Source organism: Amblyomma mixtum, chromosome 3 (assembly GCF_055824585.1).
Source record: "Amblyomma mixtum isolate Tamu chromosome 3, ASM5582458v1, whole genome shotgun sequence".
Taxonomy (NCBI): domain Eukaryota; kingdom Metazoa; phylum Arthropoda; class Arachnida; order Ixodida; family Ixodidae; genus Amblyomma; species Amblyomma mixtum.
Genome location: NC_143014.1, coordinates 81,153,048 through 81,172,748, shown reverse-complemented (window position 1 = coordinate 81,172,748; position 19,701 = coordinate 81,153,048). Strand labels below are relative to the sequence as shown.

General features: G+C 42.7%; 3 protein-coding genes across 4 annotated transcripts in view; 1 reads left to right on the top strand and 2 right to left on the bottom strand.

The window, feature by feature from the left end:
• LOC149350782 (protein tiptop-like) overlaps positions 1 to 19,701 on the bottom strand; it is a 420,494-nt gene that overhangs the window by 229,488 nt on the left and 171,305 nt on the right. The gene's annotated exons all lie outside the window — the stretch shown is intronic.
• LOC149350784 (uncharacterized) lies at positions 2,192 to 12,636 on the bottom strand. The gene is made up of 2 exons (XM_089579924.1): positions 6,707 to 12,636; positions 2,192 to 5,639 (listed from the first exon to the last, which is right to left on the bottom strand). The coding sequence occupies exons 1-2, from the start codon at positions 7,088 to 7,090 to the stop codon at positions 3,501 to 3,503; spliced, it is 2,523 nt and encodes an 840-aa protein (XP_089436050.1). The 5' UTR covers positions 7,091 to 12,636; the 3' UTR covers positions 2,192 to 3,500.
• On the top strand, positions 8,113 to 18,362 carry LOC149350783 (uncharacterized). Of its 2 annotated transcripts, XM_089579927.1 has the most exons (6): positions 8,115 to 8,443; positions 8,523 to 8,629; positions 13,117 to 13,219; positions 13,469 to 13,554; positions 15,734 to 15,953; positions 18,271 to 18,362. In XM_089579927.1, exons 1-6 carry the CDS (start codon positions 8,251 to 8,253, stop codon positions 18,351 to 18,353), a joined length of 792 nt encoding a protein of 263 aa, XP_089436053.1. In that variant the 5' UTR covers positions 8,115 to 8,250; the 3' UTR covers positions 18,354 to 18,362. The 2 variants fall into 2 exon arrangements, with proteins under 2 accessions (XP_089436051.1, XP_089436053.1); XM_089579925.1 differs by having other exon boundaries at positions 8,113 to 8,443; positions 15,734 to 18,362.

The following is a 19,701-nucleotide window of genomic DNA, read 5'->3' as shown; positions in this document are numbered from 1 at the left end:
TTCTTGACGGGACATGGTCCCCCTAATCCTTGCTTACTGGTTTCACCACACTGCAATCTGCGGCCATAACGGGCCAATAAATGCTGTCTCACTTCAACTAGGAATCAGCGCAGAAATTTCGACAGCAGCTTTTTTTTCTCAGGACACCAAAAGTGCCTGACTGATCAGAGCTGTCAAATTTGGGAGCTTGTTAAAATTATACTGAAGTAGTCACGCTGTTCTCATGGTTGACAAGAGTGGTGGTCATATGCTATGGCGCTAGGAGTGCTTTCAAGCGAAACAGACAGCTCCTGTTTGAGAAACTTATGGGAAATAATCGAAACGACACATTCCGCATGCTTACAAGGGCTTCCTACACTATTCATTCTACTGCAAGAAATTATTTCAGGCTTTCAGCAAGGAACCCTTGAATAAAACTGACACAGGGTAGTTGGCTTATCACCAGAGAAAAAAAAATTCCTGGCTTTCCACAGAAGGCATCCTTTATTCATCCTAACGCCCAGTACAGTACCATGGGGCACTACCATGAGGCAAGCCCAAGGCGATTTTCACAAAACGCAGCATATTCTAATGTATTTGTCATCACAGCTCGAACCACAGAGAAACTAGTTTTTGTTTCAGTTTCAGTACGGCGTACGAGATCGTCTCGGGCCGAGAGCAAGCTCATACCCAACAATTCTAGACAAGAGCATTTTTCAACGGCAAATAGTTTATGAACACAATTTTTCATATATCGTCAGATTTTACTATAACAGTCAATATATCCGCAAATATTCCCTCGCCAGGCTTGATTTTTTTCGATATCAACGTTTTTGCTGTCGACAAAAACGTTCCACATTGGTTTTCTATGGCACTCTTTACTGGATGCGAGCGATGGACCAACTTTAAAACAAAGATTTTGCTACACATCGGAAGAATGGACCATTACTTTAAATATTTTCATACCAAAACCATACAATAATCAAAAATTCGAAATTTTTGTTCAAAAATGCTGGACACGTTTACAGGTCGCTTTTGATGCCACGCTAGGGAGCCGTGGTGCCTCGCATGAGAACACCGGAAATGCACGAATTCCGCACTTTACTGTTTACGGGTTATTTGACTGAAAGTACTTTAGAACATAGCCTGCTTATCTGCACCAGCCCAAACTTACTGAGGAGTGTGGCAACCACTACAGAAACAACCAGTATTTAAAGTGCTAAATTCTTGTATGACAAGAAGACAGCTAAAACAGACAGGTTGTCACGTCTTGTACACGTTAGACGCAAAAAATTATGCGGGCACCTAAGCAATTCTAATGTGTAAATGCGAGAGGAAACGCAACTGGCTCACTGGATCAGTGGACACTTCAATCGCGCTGTGAGTAGGCGGTGGCGTCCACCTACAAACTGAGGCCGCAATGAGCCTTTTCCTTTTCTCAAAACCAGCAGCAGGTTTAGACTCCGTTGATTTTGAGGAAAGGAAAAGCGCATAACTGGCTCCCCCTTATAAAAATGGATATTGAATTTCTGATATAATTGTGATATCATCCTGATGAGTTATCAGAAATTAATCACAAAAGCAACACCTGTTGTGTTTTTGCATCAGACTGACATCATAAATTCTTGATGAGTTTTAACATTAACTTTTTTGCATCAGATGCACATCATAAATTCTTGATGAATTTCAACATCAAGTTTATTTTCATCAGATTGTCATCATAATACCTGATGAACTTTTGCATCAGTCTCACATCACAAATCCTCAAGTTTTGAGCTTCTCTGGAAAAATTCTCAGAATAATTTTTGATGCATTATGGCATAACAGTATGGTCCCCGCACTGTGTCTGAACTCTTGCGCTGTCTAATTTGTGTGTGCTTTTTTTTACACATCTAGGTAAGCCCAATGCATCACAATAAGTGCATATCTTTGGCTAATTCTGACTCCATGGCACATGCAATGGCCGGTGAGGCACCATTTCCACAGGGCCATAGTAATGCCCAAGTGTTGCAAAATGTCTATGCATATTAATGAACCCCAAGTAGCAGATACTGAACTGAAGTTATCCATTCTGGTGTTTTTTAACCCTAACTGCAAACATATACTTTACTGCAAACACATACTTTATCGATGTTTGTAAACCGTACCTCTAAATATTTGCAAATCTGTGTGAAACGGGCACATCCTAGTTCGAGAAAAAAAGGGCATGGCATGGTGCATTTATATACTTTTATTGATGGCAATCAGTGTGTGTAAAAAGAATTTATACATGTAATTAATGTCCTACAGCTAAAGACGCATTTGACAAAAAGGTTTACAAACAAGAGGTACTATGAAAACAAGCGGCATACCATAGCAAAAATTTATGAAATTCTATTACAAGGAAACAACAAAGCACCATACTCCCATTACAAAACTCTACATACACAAACCCACATTGGCATGACCATCTAATGCACAGTACGTATCCATGCCATAAATTTTGGGCACCCACATATTAGTTTGATACAAATCTAGCAACATGGTACCCCATGCAGAGAAGATCCTACGAGCAAGATGAGGGTGACGCACTCAAGCATGAAATTATTTTGCTCTCTAAACAATGGTGCATGATCACTTTAGAAAATGATGGCACGATGAATATATGCCAACTTGCATGTTCGAAGCATACAAAAAAAATTGTAAAGCTTTGCAATAGGCTTCATATTGTTTGTCATATGGATCACTAGGCAAGCATTACATTGTATGCCATATACTCTACAAAAATTATTTTGTAGCTACTGTGACATCAATAACTTTAATAAAATTTTTATTGCTACCTAATAAATCTGTGTACGCACAAAAATGCTATCATAAGCACTCTAAACATGAATGATTTCTCTGCAAGTAATTGATAACCATGTTCAATAAGTGTGGAAATCAGGACCACACATATGTAAAGCACAGCAAAGCAATAAAAGCAAATGGAATTGCAGAACACAAATTTACTCTGAAAAAACAGTGTTAACTTTACCCTGTTGAGAGGTTATTACACTAACAAAAATATCCATCAGTGCTATATTAAATTTGGTTGCTACATAACCACTCAATTTCTACACACAAAAACACCATGATAAGCACTGTAAACATGAATGATCTCTCTACATGTAGCTGATAGTAATGTTGAGCAAGGGTGAAAATCAAGACTATACACACATAAAGCACTGCAGCAATAAAAGCAAGTATCCTTGCATAATAAAGTTTGCATTTATAAACTACATAATACTAATTTCACGCTACTGAGCATGAGTGAGAGCATGGGGTGACACTAGTGCAAAGTTCAATGTGCGCAAAACTAAAACTTGGTCTCCTTCAGTACCAGAAGACACTTTGCGTGAAAGCATGAAACATATGTAAAGCATGAAGCATGAAACATAAACATAACACTAAAAGTGCAAGAAACATTACTGCATGTCAAGGCAGTGAAACGTTCATGAAATGAGCTCATGTGTGAAAGCGCATTGAAAAGAACAACCTGAACATTAATTTGACTCTAAAACACACTGTTCAGGAACCGCAGCCAAGACTGTTTTTCCCGAACAGCATAGGACAATACACTTCCTTACATCCAAGGCACTCACAGTAGCAAACTCATCTCTTTCCTGAACACTTACAAACTGAACAGAGCCACAGTCAGCAATGCAAGATAGAAACACATTGAGAATGCTAAACTTCCTGATTCTAAATTGTACATGGTCATTTTTCATACAACACCGTTGAGCACAGGTTGTCAGGATATCAGTCACACGCCCAAACACGTTTCCATCAGCAAGAACATAGGAATTCTTTCTTTTTGATTTGTCCATTGACTGTACACAATATGTAAAAGTACCAACTGTAGCTTTTTTGTATTTCACAGTGCGCCCTTCACGGCTCCCCTTTCCATAGAGGATTATGCCGCCGCACTGTGAACTAGCCTTGCGTAAGTTGTATCCTTTCAGCAAAGATCTAACAAAATGCCTAAGTTCACTATTTTTCCAATTCATTGTCTTCGACAAGATCTGTGGAAGGCTTTGCATTATACAGAATTTTTCTACGATCTGTAAATGAGCATATCTTGTGCCGCTAACAAAACGCACGAGTTTCCCATTGACGGATTCAAATGGGTAAGCGGAGAAACCCCAAAGGGGTCCCCACTGCATCACGTGATCCACCATGTGGATAAGGATGTGGGCATTATATGTCATAGCATGAATTCCATACAGTTCTTCATATTCTTGTAAAAAGTCTACCATAGCTTTCTTCACAACCTCAATCTTCTCCATTGGTATGCATGACTGCAAACAAAAGTGCATTATTTTTACGAACTTAACCCAGTTCTTGTAATAAACATTGGGCAAAAACTCCTTCAGGACGACAGGGGAAAAATAGAGCATCCACTCTCTCCACTCAGACGCCTTCCAGAATTTCATGTCAGAAAGGGACCGTGGGAGCCTACTCATCTCCCATATTGGAGTTAGCTGCCTTAGCTTGGCATTAATCTGTGGCAGATAACATCCAATGCTGTATTCCGACCGTCTCTTATGCCCAAACCACATAAATGCTGTGGTTCTGACAAAACCGTTGCACACAGTGTGCATATAATCAACAACAAATGATGAAGGGAAGCTGAAAAATGCCATTAAAAAAAGAATATTAGGGCCTTTCACGCCTTTGTAAGGCTCACCCCTCTTCTGTGCCTCTTCGGCCTGCTTTTCGAAGCGTTCTTTACTTCTTAATTTTGCAGCAGGCTTCTGCATTCGGTACACACGAGTGTGACCTCGACCTTTATCAATAACCTCTCCACACTGCTCACACCAAGCACACCCATGAGCACCATTGAATTGGTGCATATTCATCACCATGCAGCGGGCTACAGTGTCCACACTACATGGCCCAGGATAGACACGACATACCTTGTCCACTCCAGCCGGAGTCGTCCAAGGTATGCCCTCTGAACAAAGCGTATTCATTGTTTGCACAAAGGGCCCAAGAAAGCTGTTCATATTTGGTTTTTTACTTCCGAACCAAAGACCAAAAAGCAGCAATTTCTGAACCCTTAATTTGTATGGCAGCTCATTTATCTGGAGCAGTAACGGCCACACACTGTGTCCTGACGATTCAAACAATGGCACGCCATCAGTATTCCAGGTAACTGACACATCATCATCAGTTATTGGCAAACTGCTGTATCCAGCACTTTGGGTGATGTCACCCACATCATACCGAGGACCTGTGCGGTCCTGTGCAAGCTTGCCGCTCAAGAGCAACTCTCTAATCTGTGACTCAATGTCCACAGTAATGAAGAAGGATCCTGATGCCAGAAGGTCGGCACACTTGTATGCTGAAGAACATTTGTGGCACTTGAAATTTTCTGCTGCGCACGGAAGTACAGCCAGGTACTCGGCGCAATTGCTGCAATACAGATGTGTCGTGCGCTTGCACTCTGACAGAGAGGTGAAATGTTTGAAAAAAAGATACTTAGACCTAGGAAAAATTGCACTCTCTGGCATGTGTGCATCAAGAACTTTGAGGAGGCTGTCTGTTGCTTCTTTTGATGCATGATGTCGCAATATGTGGGCCATCACCATCACAAGGCTTTGGCCCTTTGACAGCTTCGCTCCAAGGTAGAGTGGCTCTTCCTGAAAAAAGTTAGGATAACGGGTGAAAAATGAATACCCTTTAGTCACTTGGTGCACTGCAGCAATAATTTGAACATGCTTGATGTTATAAAGTACAGCAGTGCCAAAGCACCTAACATTTCAACAATAACCTCACCTTAGAACCAAGGTGATTCAAGAGAGCCAATATGGTCAAATCTTGTCCCACAGGCAAATTTACCGACATGTGATAGTAAGTCACAGGTACATATTACATAGTCACTGCACTTTTCCAAACATTTGTTGCAACAATGTCCCAGGGCATTGACACCAGCATTGAAGAATTCTGCATGCAGCCCCTAAAGCCATTCTTTGGTGGCTTGCTGAATTCTGTACTGGGCACCTGCGAAATATGTCAACGACACTGGTGCTATTTTTTTTATTTATGTATGAAATTCTAGCAGATTCAGTATCACATATGTAATTTGTTCTGCTGCTTTCAGAACAGAAATCAATTCTAGGTTAGCTGTACAGGCTATATGAGTAGTGGCAATTAACGCTACTGTTAATGCTTTATTCCAGGCCTTTTTTTTAAATTTTTATGGTTTGCCAGCTTCCTTAGTTCCACCATGCCACTTGTTGGCCTCTTTCAGGTGTTGTAAATCATTTTCGGATGCTTCAGCGAACATGATCATGGGACGAGGGGGGGAGGGGGGGGGGGGGGGGGGGGGGGGGGGCAAAGCTTGGGGGCTTGCTTTGATTTTCTATCGCACACACTGACCACGGCGCCAAAGGAGACAGAACGCGTGCATCCCGTCGCGGCTTACTGCACACATATCAAACGCGCCTCCGATGCGTACAATTGGTTAGTTGTTTGGGGAGCGGCCAAGACAAAGGCGGTGATTTGCTGGCACAATTCTCGAAGACGGCACATTTAAAAAGCGTCATTTTCTAAATTTTTACTACATACTTCAACGTGACATTCCAACATGAGACACATGAAGTCCTGCAGGCTTCACGAAAAAGCGAAAACTGGACGCGCAAGGCTTACTTCTAGAATTCAAGTGCAGCAAGACAGCTGCTCGCAACTGAACTACCGCGAGGCTTACCATTTCGTTCCTTGCTTCGGAAGCGTCCTCATTCTCGGGGTTGCAGCCGTCGTCGTCGCTCGATGACGAGCTGTCCGAGATGTCAACCAGGCTTTCGTCTGCAGTGTGCAAGCGCTCATTGTCCGAGGTCACGGCCAAGTCGTCACTATCACTAGGTTCTTCTGTTGTCACGGAAGCAGACAACAAACTTCTGTCATCACTTCTGCTGGACAGTGGAGCCAACGGCGAGTCACTGTCGCTGTCCGATTCGTTGGAACTGCTTCCTATTTCGCAAGCAGTACGCTCGGCTCTATCATCTCGTAATTTATGCCTGTGTCTCGTACGAGTTGGCACCTCACATGCGGCATCAAAAAGATACTGCTTATACTTTTTCCTCTTCGGCATTTCTACACGTACCTATAAAAATAAATGGCTGATTCACAAGGACACACTGTGGTCCCTGTACTGTGGTTACAGAGAGCACAGCAAAGAAATACCCGCATGCAAGTGGAAGAAGTCCAATTATAGTAGAGGGGACGGCTGATGGGAAGAATGAAAGGGGAAGTAGCATTGGGGGTAGGGTTATATATAGGCGGTAGGGAGGGCGATGGAGTGAGAACCCTTTTTTAAATAGGGCTGGTAGAGTCACTCGATAAACTTGTATAGTGGTTGTCACCGCCACACGTACGACCGCGGCCGCAAGAGGCAGCACGTTTGTTCTATACCGGCATTCCTACCGCAGTCGGCCACTTCCAGCCTTTCGCCATTTAGTCACCTAGCAGTTAGCATTTAGTAGATTTTCGGACTGCGCACTATTAAAAAAATTGTTGCTGCCCACGGAGGCTTCCGCGTCGTCTGCTCGACGCACACGCCTCGCCGTCGCCTCACCGAAGCGCTCTTTTATTTTCGTTTACACGCGCTCGGCGTAGAGTGGGTATGATAGCACGTCTCATGATACATTATTCCGCTGTGTAAATGCAATGAGCAATTCCAGCAAGCCTGAGAAATGTCGCGAAGTTCCCGTAAGCCACTGCTGTATTCTTACGGCCATGCAGTCGAATTCAACCCCCTGGAAAAACTGCCAAGCAGCTGCTAGAAGCAGCAACAGTAGCTATCAAATGAAGCCTCAATACAGAGGAATGCAAGCCAAGATTAAATAAGATATACTGTTAAAAAGAAAGAGTTGTTCGAGCAGGCAAGGCGCAAACTTCATCACGTGCAAGAGTGCTGTGGTGCTGTATCGAAACTAAACGTGATCCAGTCCGAGTCGAAAAAGCGTGGGTTGTGCCCTGGCCAGCGGCTACTGTTCTGTTCAATGTTTATTTATTCTTCACAAAAACTCATAAATTAAAATAAAATACTGAAAACGCAAATAAAGTACATTGTTTGAAATGAAATGTAAAAGTTGCGGTGTTCGTCTTACGATGAATCGCAAGTACGTATCATAGCCAAAGCCTGTTAGCACGTGTTAGCACGGTTCGGGCGGGACGCGTTGCTTATTCCGCTTCTTTTTCTTCTCTTCACCTCTTGTGTTCCTCTTCTGTCTCTTCTGTTCCTCTTCTGCCATGTCGCACATACTTATCAAGTGGACAACTGAGGAATCATGGGACGTTTATCCCGTGCGTTCGATAGTGGATGTCAGTCTCGGCTTCCGCCTTATGAGCGAAGAGAACGCTATTGAAGAGCTTCGTGGCACACATGTCAGCGTCAACTGGAAAGCTGGGGAGCCACCAGCTACAGCAGAGCTGCTCGATTTCGGTAAGCGCAAGCGTTTGCAACCGTTATTGCTAGGCACCGCGAATGCTCTGGATTTATTTCTTCTGGTAAAATAACGCAGGCACGCTGAAAGTGATGGAACGGCGACGTTCGCGGGCCGTGAAAAGTGCCGGCGCCTCTAACAGCCGTGGCAGTGAAGGTGAAGAGCCGCCTTCAAAAAAACCGAAGGTAAATCTACCCATTATTGTCGACGTTTAGTAGTAACCCTTTCTGCTTTCTTTTTCTGTATTGCAAGGGGCCACATAACGTCAGCACATCGTAATCATTGCTGTGATCTATAGTCTATTGCTACAGATTGTAACGCATAAAGGTTGTTAGCTGCGAGATAGATTTAAGAGCATTAGAATTCTTTGCCGTTGCTAGCCGATTTTGTGCCTGCTTTTATTTTTCAAACGCACACGTTTTCATGTAAACAGTACCTATTTTTATGATAACGTAGGTTGACTACCAAGCGTCAAGACGGCGAAATTTTATTTTCTTACAAGAGATTAGGGAGAATGGTTTAGATGTCTTCGTTAACTGTTTATAAAAAAATACCGGCCTCGTATCAGCATGCCATCTTAAATTTGTAATTACGAAATTGTGAATAAGGAATAAAAGGCATATTTCCTGGTGTGAAATTATTAATTTTTATTTTTCAAAGTATTGAGACATTTAACAAGAGAAACTCTTTATTTAGCAACTGTGTTTGTTTTCAAGCAACATAATATAGAAGGAAGAGAATTTCTTTACTTTAGTGGAGTAACACATGTCAACATTGCCTGGAAGCCCCCTAATGTAGGTTGTGCCTTAGGTCACTTGATATGAGGTATATGTGCATGCTGTAAGCTACAGATGCATTGCAATCAAGTAACTGTACACAGCTGTGTTATCACATGAGTTATGTGAAACAAGAAGCATGAAAAGGCTGTGTGCAAGCAGGTATACTACTTGATTAGACATTGTCATCCATGACGCGTGAAACAAGATGTGGTCCTTCATCACCCTGTTTTTATGTCTTGTAATTATGCAATGAAACATGCAGGCATGCAAATTTTGTGTTGCTTTCATTTTGACCACAAATCGCAGCAATCACACTAGCCAAACTTGCTTTGGGAGAGAAGCTCCAAGTGCTATTTGTGGTAATGGGGTTATAAAATTTATGGTTTATACAGTTTCATGTGCCGTGCGACTCAGGCTACAAGGGACATCATAGTGCAGGGCTCCGCATAATTTCGACCCCCTGGGGCTCTTTAACATGCACTGACATTGCACAGTACACAGGCCTCTACCATTTCTCCTCTATTGAAATGTGATCGCCGCAGCCGGGATCGAACCCGTGCCTTTTGAGTCAGCAGCCAAGCACCATAACCAGTGATCCACGATGGCGGCTGGTTTTAAAATTTTCTGCAAGTCAGGAGTAATGGAAAATAGACATCTAATTTTAGTTGCTTGTTTTCTTTTTTAGAATGAATACGTTAGACACTAGGATGCATGTTTCACCATGTGGCATTCTTTTGCTACCTCTGAGTAATTTATAATTGAATTTCTTCTTGATGCTGTTTCGGTTTCATCAGCGGAATGATGGCCGTGATGTGTTGGGAGTGTTATAGGTTATTTGAGGCACAAAACAACTGCAGTATAATTGTTGATTCTTAGTTCTGTTTCAACACGTAGGCCAACCTGCTTCAAAAGCTGGAATAAGAAGCGACATATCAGCAGTAATGTTTCAGTTTTTCCATGCCTCACATCACCTAAACACTCCTAAGCGTTACAGCCACCGTTTCATTGATGAAACCGAAGCAGCATCAAGAAGTAATTTAATATTATAAAATTTAGTGGTCATAGGCAAACACCATGTGAAACACCATGTGCATTCTAATGTGAAAAGCATCATTTGAAAGAAGAAAACACGCAGCTGAAATAAGGTGTCTGTGGTCCTTTAGCAGTGTTGCCAAAGCTGACTCCAGCCTCTATGAAGTATGTGGTTTGGTGGGCACTGTCTAAGGCTGCTTGGCCGCCACGGTGGCTCATTGGTTACGGCGCTCGGCTGCTGATTCGAAAGAAGTGGGTTTGATGTGGGCCATGGCGGCCAAATTTTGGTGGTGGCAAATTTCTAGAGACCTCTTCACTGTGCGATGTCAACGCATGTTAACCCCAGGTGGTTGAAATTTCCGGAGCCCTTCACTATGGTGTCCCTCATATCCCGAATTGCTTTGGGACGCTAAACCCCCATAAACCCACAAGGCTGTTCAAACTAGTCTGTAAATAAGCTAGGTGACAAAACTTGCCAGCACATTCAGTTTTTATTGCATAAGCAATACTGCGACAGGTTTCGAGCCGTCGTAGCTCCCGTCGTTGACCTTGTACAGCTTTGCTTCAGCCAATTACGCAATTTACCCGGTTTAACAAGAGCGAAACCACTGCCAATTTTTTTATAATTTCTTCTGTGTGACATGGGGGTTGCCTGAGGAGAGCAATACATTTGTAAAGTGCAGAGCCCCATGGCTATGGTGAATTGGGGCAGAAAAACTTGATGACTAAGCTGAGCAGGATAGTAAGTTTCGAGTAGTTGGTAAGGTTGGTAGCAGCATTGAGGTGTTTGTGATGGCAGTACTCCTGTCCACTGCACCTTTTCCTTACACAAGTCATGTGCTCTAGCATATTTGTAGCCCAGGTAAAGACGTGGAGGCTGTGCTTGGGCAGACCAGTAAAATCAAAACAAAAAAAACTATGGCACTGTGTTGCTTCTGGCATCAAAACATTTTTTGATGCCCGACGCTGGTTGTGCCATACCAAACCTTAATTCATTTACTGTGGTAGTCCAGCCTGCTGTGCATTATGCATGAGAATTACAAGATGGAAGCTAATGTTCTCTTATCAGCCATTATTGCTTATGCTGATGCAAGAGGTCAATCACCATACAAACAGCATTGTAGTGGGTCATTCAGTACTGCGGCTTCATGCGTAGCAGTAATTATAGAGACAATTGTGGTTGCCGTGAATCAACTAAGACAATTCATCCTACATCAAAATTCTTCTGATCACAACTGTGTAACATATTCACCAATCTACATACAAACGCAAGGGACCGGGGCCAGTTGGATCCTTTCAACATTAGCCTCTGCTGTACCCATGGCATAGTCACTTCGAAACAATTGCCAAGCTTTCCAGCACTACAAATAGAAAAGTTAAGATGAGTGGGCAATTACACCCTGAAAAGCACAACTGATTACACTTGAAAACGGGAACATTACACTGCCATCGGTTCCTATAAAGCCTAGACCGCACGTGTGTGTCTAACAAAAGAGAAAGCTAAATATTCACGCCCACAGCACATGCCGTCCACTTAATCTTGGCAGCATTAAGTTGCAAATGATATTGGGCAAAGGCGCCATTCAGGAAAACAACTCCGAGGATATCCACTGTAGTATTATGAACTCGGTCGTAGGCGCCTTTTCCACCATGTACACCGCAATAAGAGTGATCGCTATTCAGAAAGCTTCGATAAAGCAGTACAGGTGGGCATGGTTAGCTATTGGAGTAACTAATTTTTTTAATCTCCCGTCCAGTTTTTTAATCTCTGAGGCAGAAAACAATAAAAATTCATTTGGGAATGCGGTCTACTTCACGCCAAAGGGCGAGCGTTGGGAGTGTCTGCTGTCTGCCCCCGGCCTAGGTGCCATCACCGTCAGCGCCTGGGATTAGTCAAAAGGAACGCTGGCATAGGAGGAGGAGGGAGGAGATGCCGTTACTTTTAGTTCATTGAGGTGCTTTATGCATGTGTACTTTTCACAGCCTCTTTGAAAAAACTTAAGCTGTCCCATGGCTTAATCACGCAGCACACTATTCATGCAATCACACAGTATTGGCACAGTATTCGGCATGAATACGTGACATGACCCACTGGTGACCCACACTGCAGTTATAAAACACTAATTAACCCCAAGGCATTGTAACAAACTATTTTTGGACAGTTGTGCTTGTGCGACACATTGTGTCTTCCATTGCGTTTTACTGCCTTAAAGACCCCATCTTTTTCTGATATCCTAACTAATTATCCCATCTGTTGCTTTCCTTTTTACGCCCCCTCTTCCTTTTCGCTAATTCAGGGTAGCCATCTGGTCTGTGCTTCTGCTTAACCTCCTTGCCTTTTCGTTTCGTCTCTCTCTCTCTCTCTGTCTATATATATATATATATATATATATATATATATATATAATTTACTGCTCACAGTCCAGTGCGTTCTATTTATGCTTCTTTTGGACTTGCACAATGTCCTGCTTAAACAGTCATGTTTATAGCTTGTTAGTAGTTTTTACGGTATGATTTTTTTTCTTGTCCATTCCTAGCAGCTGTAACTGCATATGCATGCTTCGCATATAATGGTGCAGCTTGAAATTGTAGGCAGTTAATATTCCTTATGGTAAGATACCACTTTGGTTATTAGCTGCAGCTCTGTTTGAACATTCATTAGCGAGTTTGTTCATTAATAGGCGGACCCTTAACCGGTATGGTCCCCCTATTCTGAAGCACCCTGGTGACTCGGGAGTTCAGCTGGTTGTGTAAGCATGACAAGACAGAAAATAACAACTGCATTGCAGTGGATGCTAGCTGCCACTACTATCAACAGTGGTAATTCAACTGGTGCTTGATGGTGTGTCGTCTCTCTTTAGAATGCAACAGAATGCTCCTGCGACGCCCACAAAAAGGTGGAGGAGTTGCAGCAGCAAGTAAAAGAGCTGCAAGAGCGCCTGCAGGTGGCGGAGAACAACTACGGTAAGTTGCTCTTTGAAGTAAAAGACACTTTCGCTTGTTGCATTAGTGCACAAAAAAAGGCACTGTATACAATGCATGCTAATGCACTTATTTGCAAGTACTGTCATGAGAGCGCAGGACAAAAACAGCTTAGCTTTGCTCCTGATTTTGTGATATAATAATGTTTTCTCCAGTTATAAAAGTCGATAGCTGACTTCTTTGTTTGTGCTTGCTGTGTGTTTTTAAATGTTTGTTTCCTTCTGTGTTCAGATTCCTTCAAGATGGTGAAGGGTCTGAGGAAAATCACCCGCCGCCTCGAGTCTTCGCCAGCTGCCGCTACCGCTGAAGCCGAGATGGTAAATGCTTTTTCTTTTTCTTTTGGTGCTCATGATGCCAGAAATATGGCTGTGACCTAAGACTGAATTCTAGGCTAAAAACCAAATAAATAAATAAGTAGTATTTTGAGATCTGCAACACCCATTCTATTGCAGTACATGAGGCCACTGCTTTGCAGCTGCACAAAATCCTTTGGTATAACTCAGTATATTGACACAGAAAACTACAGCAAGCAGCTTCAAGTACTACATTATTGTGCCTCACACACAGCAATTATGTGATTATAAAAGTGCTGATACAGCAGTGCTGGCAAGTGATTAACCAAAGCTACAAAAACTACAAAATAGTGTGTTACTCTTCATTCAGTTGAATGATAATATTATTACAAGCTGGGGTTTATTTACATTCTCTCTGCTAGCTCGAGTTCTTGTATCCAGCCACATGTTGAAGGCTATGGCTGCCACTCTCAGAGGGGAGCAAATCGTTACCTACGGATAGAGTCATGCCCTGTTTTTAGAACTACCATTTATGTGGGGGATTAGAGTTATGGACAGTTTTACAGGCTCCCAAATATTTTTTAATGCATTTACGCTTTCTTTATATGCAAACTAGCTGTCTTGACAATGGAGAGGGCGAACTTACATGGAGCCGGGCTCCATTGGGGTCCATGTATGTCTCTTGTGTTAATTTGGACAACGATAAGAACGTAACTTTGACCTTCCCTGTGTTATGAACGCTCTAAAGCATTGTGAAAGTGTAAATGCCTGAGTGAAGGCACGATTTTTGCTTTTTCATGTTTTCCGAGGTGCCCAGTCAGCATCTCTTCCCTTTGTCATATCGCATGAAGTAATGTGAAGATAACTCTCTCAGGAACTTGTGCTCTGCTGCATTAAACAGCTGTCAGCCCACCTAGTACACATATGTACTAGCGATTTATGGTATGTGAACAGTCATAGCAGATGTGCCATCGCACAGTGCGATGCCATCACTTGTCTAATGGACCACTAGATGCTTCAGACTGCACCGCATTATTTAAAAGGAAAATGGCTACCAGAATAATGCCCCAGATTGTCTAATTTCAACTTCACTGCCCACTACTATGCACAGAAGCAGACCTTAATTAGCTTTCTTTTTCAGAATTTTTTCTTCACAGGACATTATTACGCATGACTTGCTTTACAAACAATATGTCTCAGGAACCAATATGTCCATATTAACGAGGCATGGCTCTATTGCCTTGTCTGATATACAGTCATGCCCTTTTAATATGGATGAATCGAAATGTGGACAATCTTTATGAGGACCAATCTGTTCTAACATATTTGCGCCTCGTTAATATGGAACTACTTTCTGGATAATGGGCACGACGAAAATTCACAGAACTGATTGGGTCCCATGTATGCACGCTGTGTCGTATGCACAATGAGCAAAACAAAAGCTAGCTTGACTATAAAACTGAATGGTTCTTTCCTGTCCAGTGTTTCGTGCACAGAGCACCAGTAGAAGCCTGTTAATGCAGTGGTAAAATGTGCAAGCTTGGACAGGTTTGTACACCAGTTGACTGACAGATGGCGTACATAGACATTTTGGTATGACAAGCTGTGTTGTTCAGCCTCCCCCTTGCTTCGCATTTTTTTTTTTTTTGCAATGGGAACTGCACAAAAAAATTCTGTTGTGTTGTCGCACATACAGTCAGCTTCTGGAGAGGGCGCTAAAATACGAGTTTGAGAGCATTTTCTCTAGCTAAAAGTTTTATCACACAGTGTTCCGGCCATGCAAGTGAATATCTTTTCTTGTCAAAACTTTTATTCTCAAAAGCGCAGGGCAAAATTTTCTGAGTATAAGCTTAGGGGCGTCATTTTTCAAAGCTGAAGAGCAGTGCCTCTACTAGACATGTAGCATCCTGCTAAATAATTTACCGATTTTTAAGGCACAGTAGTTGTTTTTATGGATTTGGTATGAGAGATGGGACTATCAGCCATCTTAACAGTAGGCACATTCTCATGAGATTGCATTTTAGAAGTATACTTATGTAGAAATAAAAACTACTTGTTGGCTGTGCAGCTGTTCATCTTCAATTTTCTCTTCCCCCACTTTTAAATCGCAGCTTACACACTATTTGCCTCGTGGCTATCATATAGGTTGGAAGGAACCATAAGGTCATCCCAGGTTTCTTATCTCGATTTCTTTATTGTGCAGGTGAACATCGGCAGTGGAGTGATGGTGGAGAAGGCCACCCTGCAACGACTTCACTCGCACTGTCGTGGTGCCCCGACGAAATTCGCGAGGGCACTGATGCGTGTGTTATTCACGAAGGACGAGATGGAGGGCAAGTCCCTGTATGGAAAAGGATGCAATGTTAACAAGGGCGCCCCACCCAAAGAGGCACTGGACCCAGTGCGTGTCGATGCCCTCATTTGTAAGTACTGCCCTGAGAGCTCAGCACAAAGCCAGCATCGATTTGTTCCTGATTTGTTTACATGCAGCCGCACTAGGATCGCATGGTGAAGGTTTTTAAGTGTTTTCAGTGTGTTCCAGCAAGTTTAAATTGAAATAGCTGTGGAACGCATTAAGCTGGTTAGACACTGTGGGGTACAGTCATGCTCAGTATGACTTGGAACGCTTGAGCGTGTGGCCGGAATGCTTCCTGGATGCATGGTGAGGTCAGCATGCAGAGCGCTTGAATCCTGCTGCTTGAAGCAGCATGATTCTTCTATTGTGATAATCAGCTCCTGCCCCTGCATCATCTAAATACTCTTCTTGTTCCTTTCGGGCAACCCCAGCATCGTCTAAATACTTTGTGTTCCTTTCGGGCAGTGCTGTGCATTGAAGCATTGCGGCCACACGCTCTCACATTGCGAGTCATATTGAGTGTGATAGTACATATAAAATGTTTTAGGAATGCTTGCAATCAAAACAAGAAACGAACACAAAGAAAAAGAACACAAGGCAAGAGAGACGTGCACTGACTACCAGCTGATTTTATTGCACAGAATTCCCAATGGAATAGCATGATCAATGTATCACTTTTTTATGTACCGTATATTGCCGCGCAAAAGTCGACGTTTTTTCTTTAAATGTCCTTCCAAAGTTGGGGGGTCGACTTATAATCGGAGTCTTAAAGCCGGCCTATATGCGGGGTCAAAAGTAATTTCGTCTGAGTCACGGATAATATCACGCCCCGTGCGCTCGTAATTCCATAATACTTGTCAGACACGGTGCGAAAATGGATTTGCTTAAAAAAATTTTGAATGTAATTGAGATATGCACCAAAGGTTTGTTTTAATACGATGGCAACTTGTTATCGACAAACCGTGGGCATTCCACGGAAAAACAGCCAAAGCTGGGCGCGCTGGCAATGTTTAATACAAATGGGTGGCTACAAATCCAATCCAATCCAAAAGTAGACCACACGTGACCAGTCACATGAGCCGAGAAGCATTTTCGCGTGTTGTTGTGTGCCTTTCGCCATTTCTGCACGTCATTTTCCACGAGCAGCATCTCGGCGCCGCTTCCGACGACCAGCAGGAGCAGTGGCTCATAAGATGATGATCGCGGCTGTGTCCTCACAAGCGACGACGAGTCAGAGATGTCTTGTGAACGAATAGATGTTTCTTTATGACTCGGCTTTCTGAAAAACTTTTTGGGCGAGCTAGGACCGCAGGGTGTGGCAGCGCCAACCTAAATTCAGAGCCTAACTTTTTCTTTGCACAAAGGGGGTGGTGAGTTGGGGGGTCAACTTATCACCAGAGTTGACTTATAATCAACAATATATGGTAGTCACTGAGATGCAAAGAATGCATCCAGGAATTAATCGGAGCCCTTGGCAACCACAAAGAAAAAGAGCAGGAAAGCGGAGGAACGTAATCAGCTATCCGACATCAAAAAGCAGATGGACTAGAGAGCCATGACGCAACAAATAACATGAATGTGATGCAAGTTGTATTGGAAGATGTGTCAGTAAGGCCGTAGCAAAAGCACAGCAAAAGTATAAGTGGCTTAATTTACTGACACATTTTGCAGTCCTCCCTGTTTCACATACTGTCCCATTACTGATTGTGTGCATCTGTATGTGATTGCCAAGGGTTTCGATGGGCTCCTTAGTGTATTTCTTCTGCGTGTATCAGTGAATGCTTGAAAAGAAAGAAGTGAAATGTTTAGCATGTGCTTCGTTTTTTGCATCTCATTTTTTCCATTCTAGCGTTGGATCAGCTTGCCCAATCCACTTTTCAGCTTAAACGTATCAACTAGGCAGCAGTTTTTTTTTCTACCGTCTTTGCACAATAAGTGATTGAATGAGTTACGAAAAATCATGTTCTATTGATGAAATATCCATATAAAGGTGCTTTTATAGCTTCATACTGCGTGCGCCCTTGTGTGTTGTTCTGGCTTATATACATCAAGCGTTCTGGCAAATGCGTCCAAAAATTTCTAAAAATAGGGTGGTCGAAGTAGAAAGGCAATTTTTTCATGAATGTTGTCAGTAACAGATGAAGGTAGTTATTTTGGAAGCAATGCTAATTAGGTAGCTAGTTAAATTTGATAATTACCTTTTTGACACACCAGTGGTTAGAGCAAGAGATGTGAAGTTTCAAGAAATTTTGCACCTTTAAATTGTGCCTTCATAATCACAGTATTACTGAATGTTGAACATGGTGCATGCGCAGGTCATGGTCAAAGTTCTGCATTGTCGTCAGTATGTACCCATTATGTCATTTTAATTTTTTCTATTTCAGCATACGTCTGCGGCAAATTTGATACTACTGTGGTCCAGGTGAAGAATTCGCTCTCGTCTATGATTTCGCGTGAATTAAAGTAAGAAACCAGATTTCTTGTTTGTCGTGTTGGTGGCTAGTGTCATTTCATTTCTGGATGCACTTTGCCACTGTATTATACATTAAGTGCATCAATCAGAATCACAACTAAACAATGAGCATCACATCTTAATCAGAAAATCAGTTGCCAGTCTTCATCACAAAAGACGCAGAAATGTATCATGAACTCAAAGTAAATGCACCACAAATACATCAGAATCTCAACAGGAGAAAAAGCATCACGTCTTAATCAGAAAATCGGTGGCCAATTTTCATCACCAATACATCACAAACTCAACACAAAAGTAATCAGAAATTCGTGATGAGTGTGATATCAAATGTCGTTGACTTTTAATCAGAAACTCATCACCCATTTTTGTAAGGGCCCTGCCAATTCCCCTGACAATTCCAGGTTCTTCAAGCCATTAGGCACCTTGCATTAGAGCAATGCTCGGGCCACTTTCTGAGGCCTGAGCCCAAGACTCAAAGGCCGGGCCCAGCTCGAGACCGCTACATTATCACTCTACTCAGCCCGGCCCTTCAAGATCGACGTGAGGCCCGACAATTCCCGGGCACGTTCCCACAGCAGCTCAATAGGTAAACCGCTCACCGAGTACAATTATCTCCTGTTGCACAAGTAAGAAAGTTGTCGGGAAAGGTACTGAAGTCGCAACAAAACTTTTAAAGAAGTAGTTTGGTAGCACAGAAAGAATAGAAGATATGGCGAGTTAGCCCTCCCGGCTTTTTGATTAGTGCTCGTGTCTGTGAATAGTCCCGATGTTCCGACAGCCAGATGAAAATGGTTACTAGCACGCGCAGTAAACTTTGCGTTACCTCTAGAATTTTAATCATACATTTCTGCAGCCCGCGACGTCTAATATTAAAACGTCCTTGAAGGTACAATTATTTTTTTTTCTTTAATGCGAGAGCAGTATTTGGTTCATTGTGCCCGCCATCATCACAAATCCACCGTCGAAACGCGGCATGCAGATGACGTCATCACACCTCCTGGAGCAATAGACCGCCGGCGTCCCCACCGCCATGTGCCTCAAAGCGCGATGAAGTGTCCAATGATTCAGGGAACCAGTTATGAGCCTTTCTTTTTCTCAGTCTAAACCTTCCGCTGGTTTTGAGAAAAGGAAAGGCGCATAACTCCTCATTTTCTAGGTGGACACCACCGCCCACTCAGGCACGATTGAGGTGTCCAACGACCTGTGAGCCATGGTTACACTTGCTCTCGCATTTAAACATCATAAGATTTGCTTAGGTGCCCCAAAACATTTTGACGGGCACGATTTTGCGTGTTGAATTCATGAGCACGCACTGGCATTGTTTCCATGGAGACGAGAAGCA

What these genes read in the sequence shown, in the direction of transcription:
- LOC149350784 (XM_089579924.1), bottom strand. Translation starts at nt 7,090, where the DNA reads ATGCCGAAGAGGAAAAAGTATAAGCAGTATCTTTTTGATGCCGCATGT. An exon ending in CCGAAGCAAGGAACGAAATG is followed by an intron (nt 5,640 to 6,706) that starts GTAAGCCTCGCG and finishes AACTTTTTTCAG; the next exon opens with GAAGAGCCACTCTACCTTGG.
- LOC149350783 (XM_089579925.1), top strand. Translation starts at nt 8,251, where the DNA reads ATGTCGCACATACTTATCAAGTGGACAACTGAGGAATCATGGGACGTT. An exon ending in AGCAGAGCTGCTCGATTTCG is followed by an intron (nt 8,444 to 8,522) that starts GTAAGCGCAAGC and finishes AAAATAACGCAG; the next exon opens with GCACGCTGAAAGTGATGGAA. An exon ending in CTACCGCTGAAGCCGAGATG is followed by an intron (nt 13,555 to 15,733) that starts GTAAATGCTTTT and finishes TTTATTGTGCAG; the next exon opens with GTGAACATCGGCAGTGGAGT.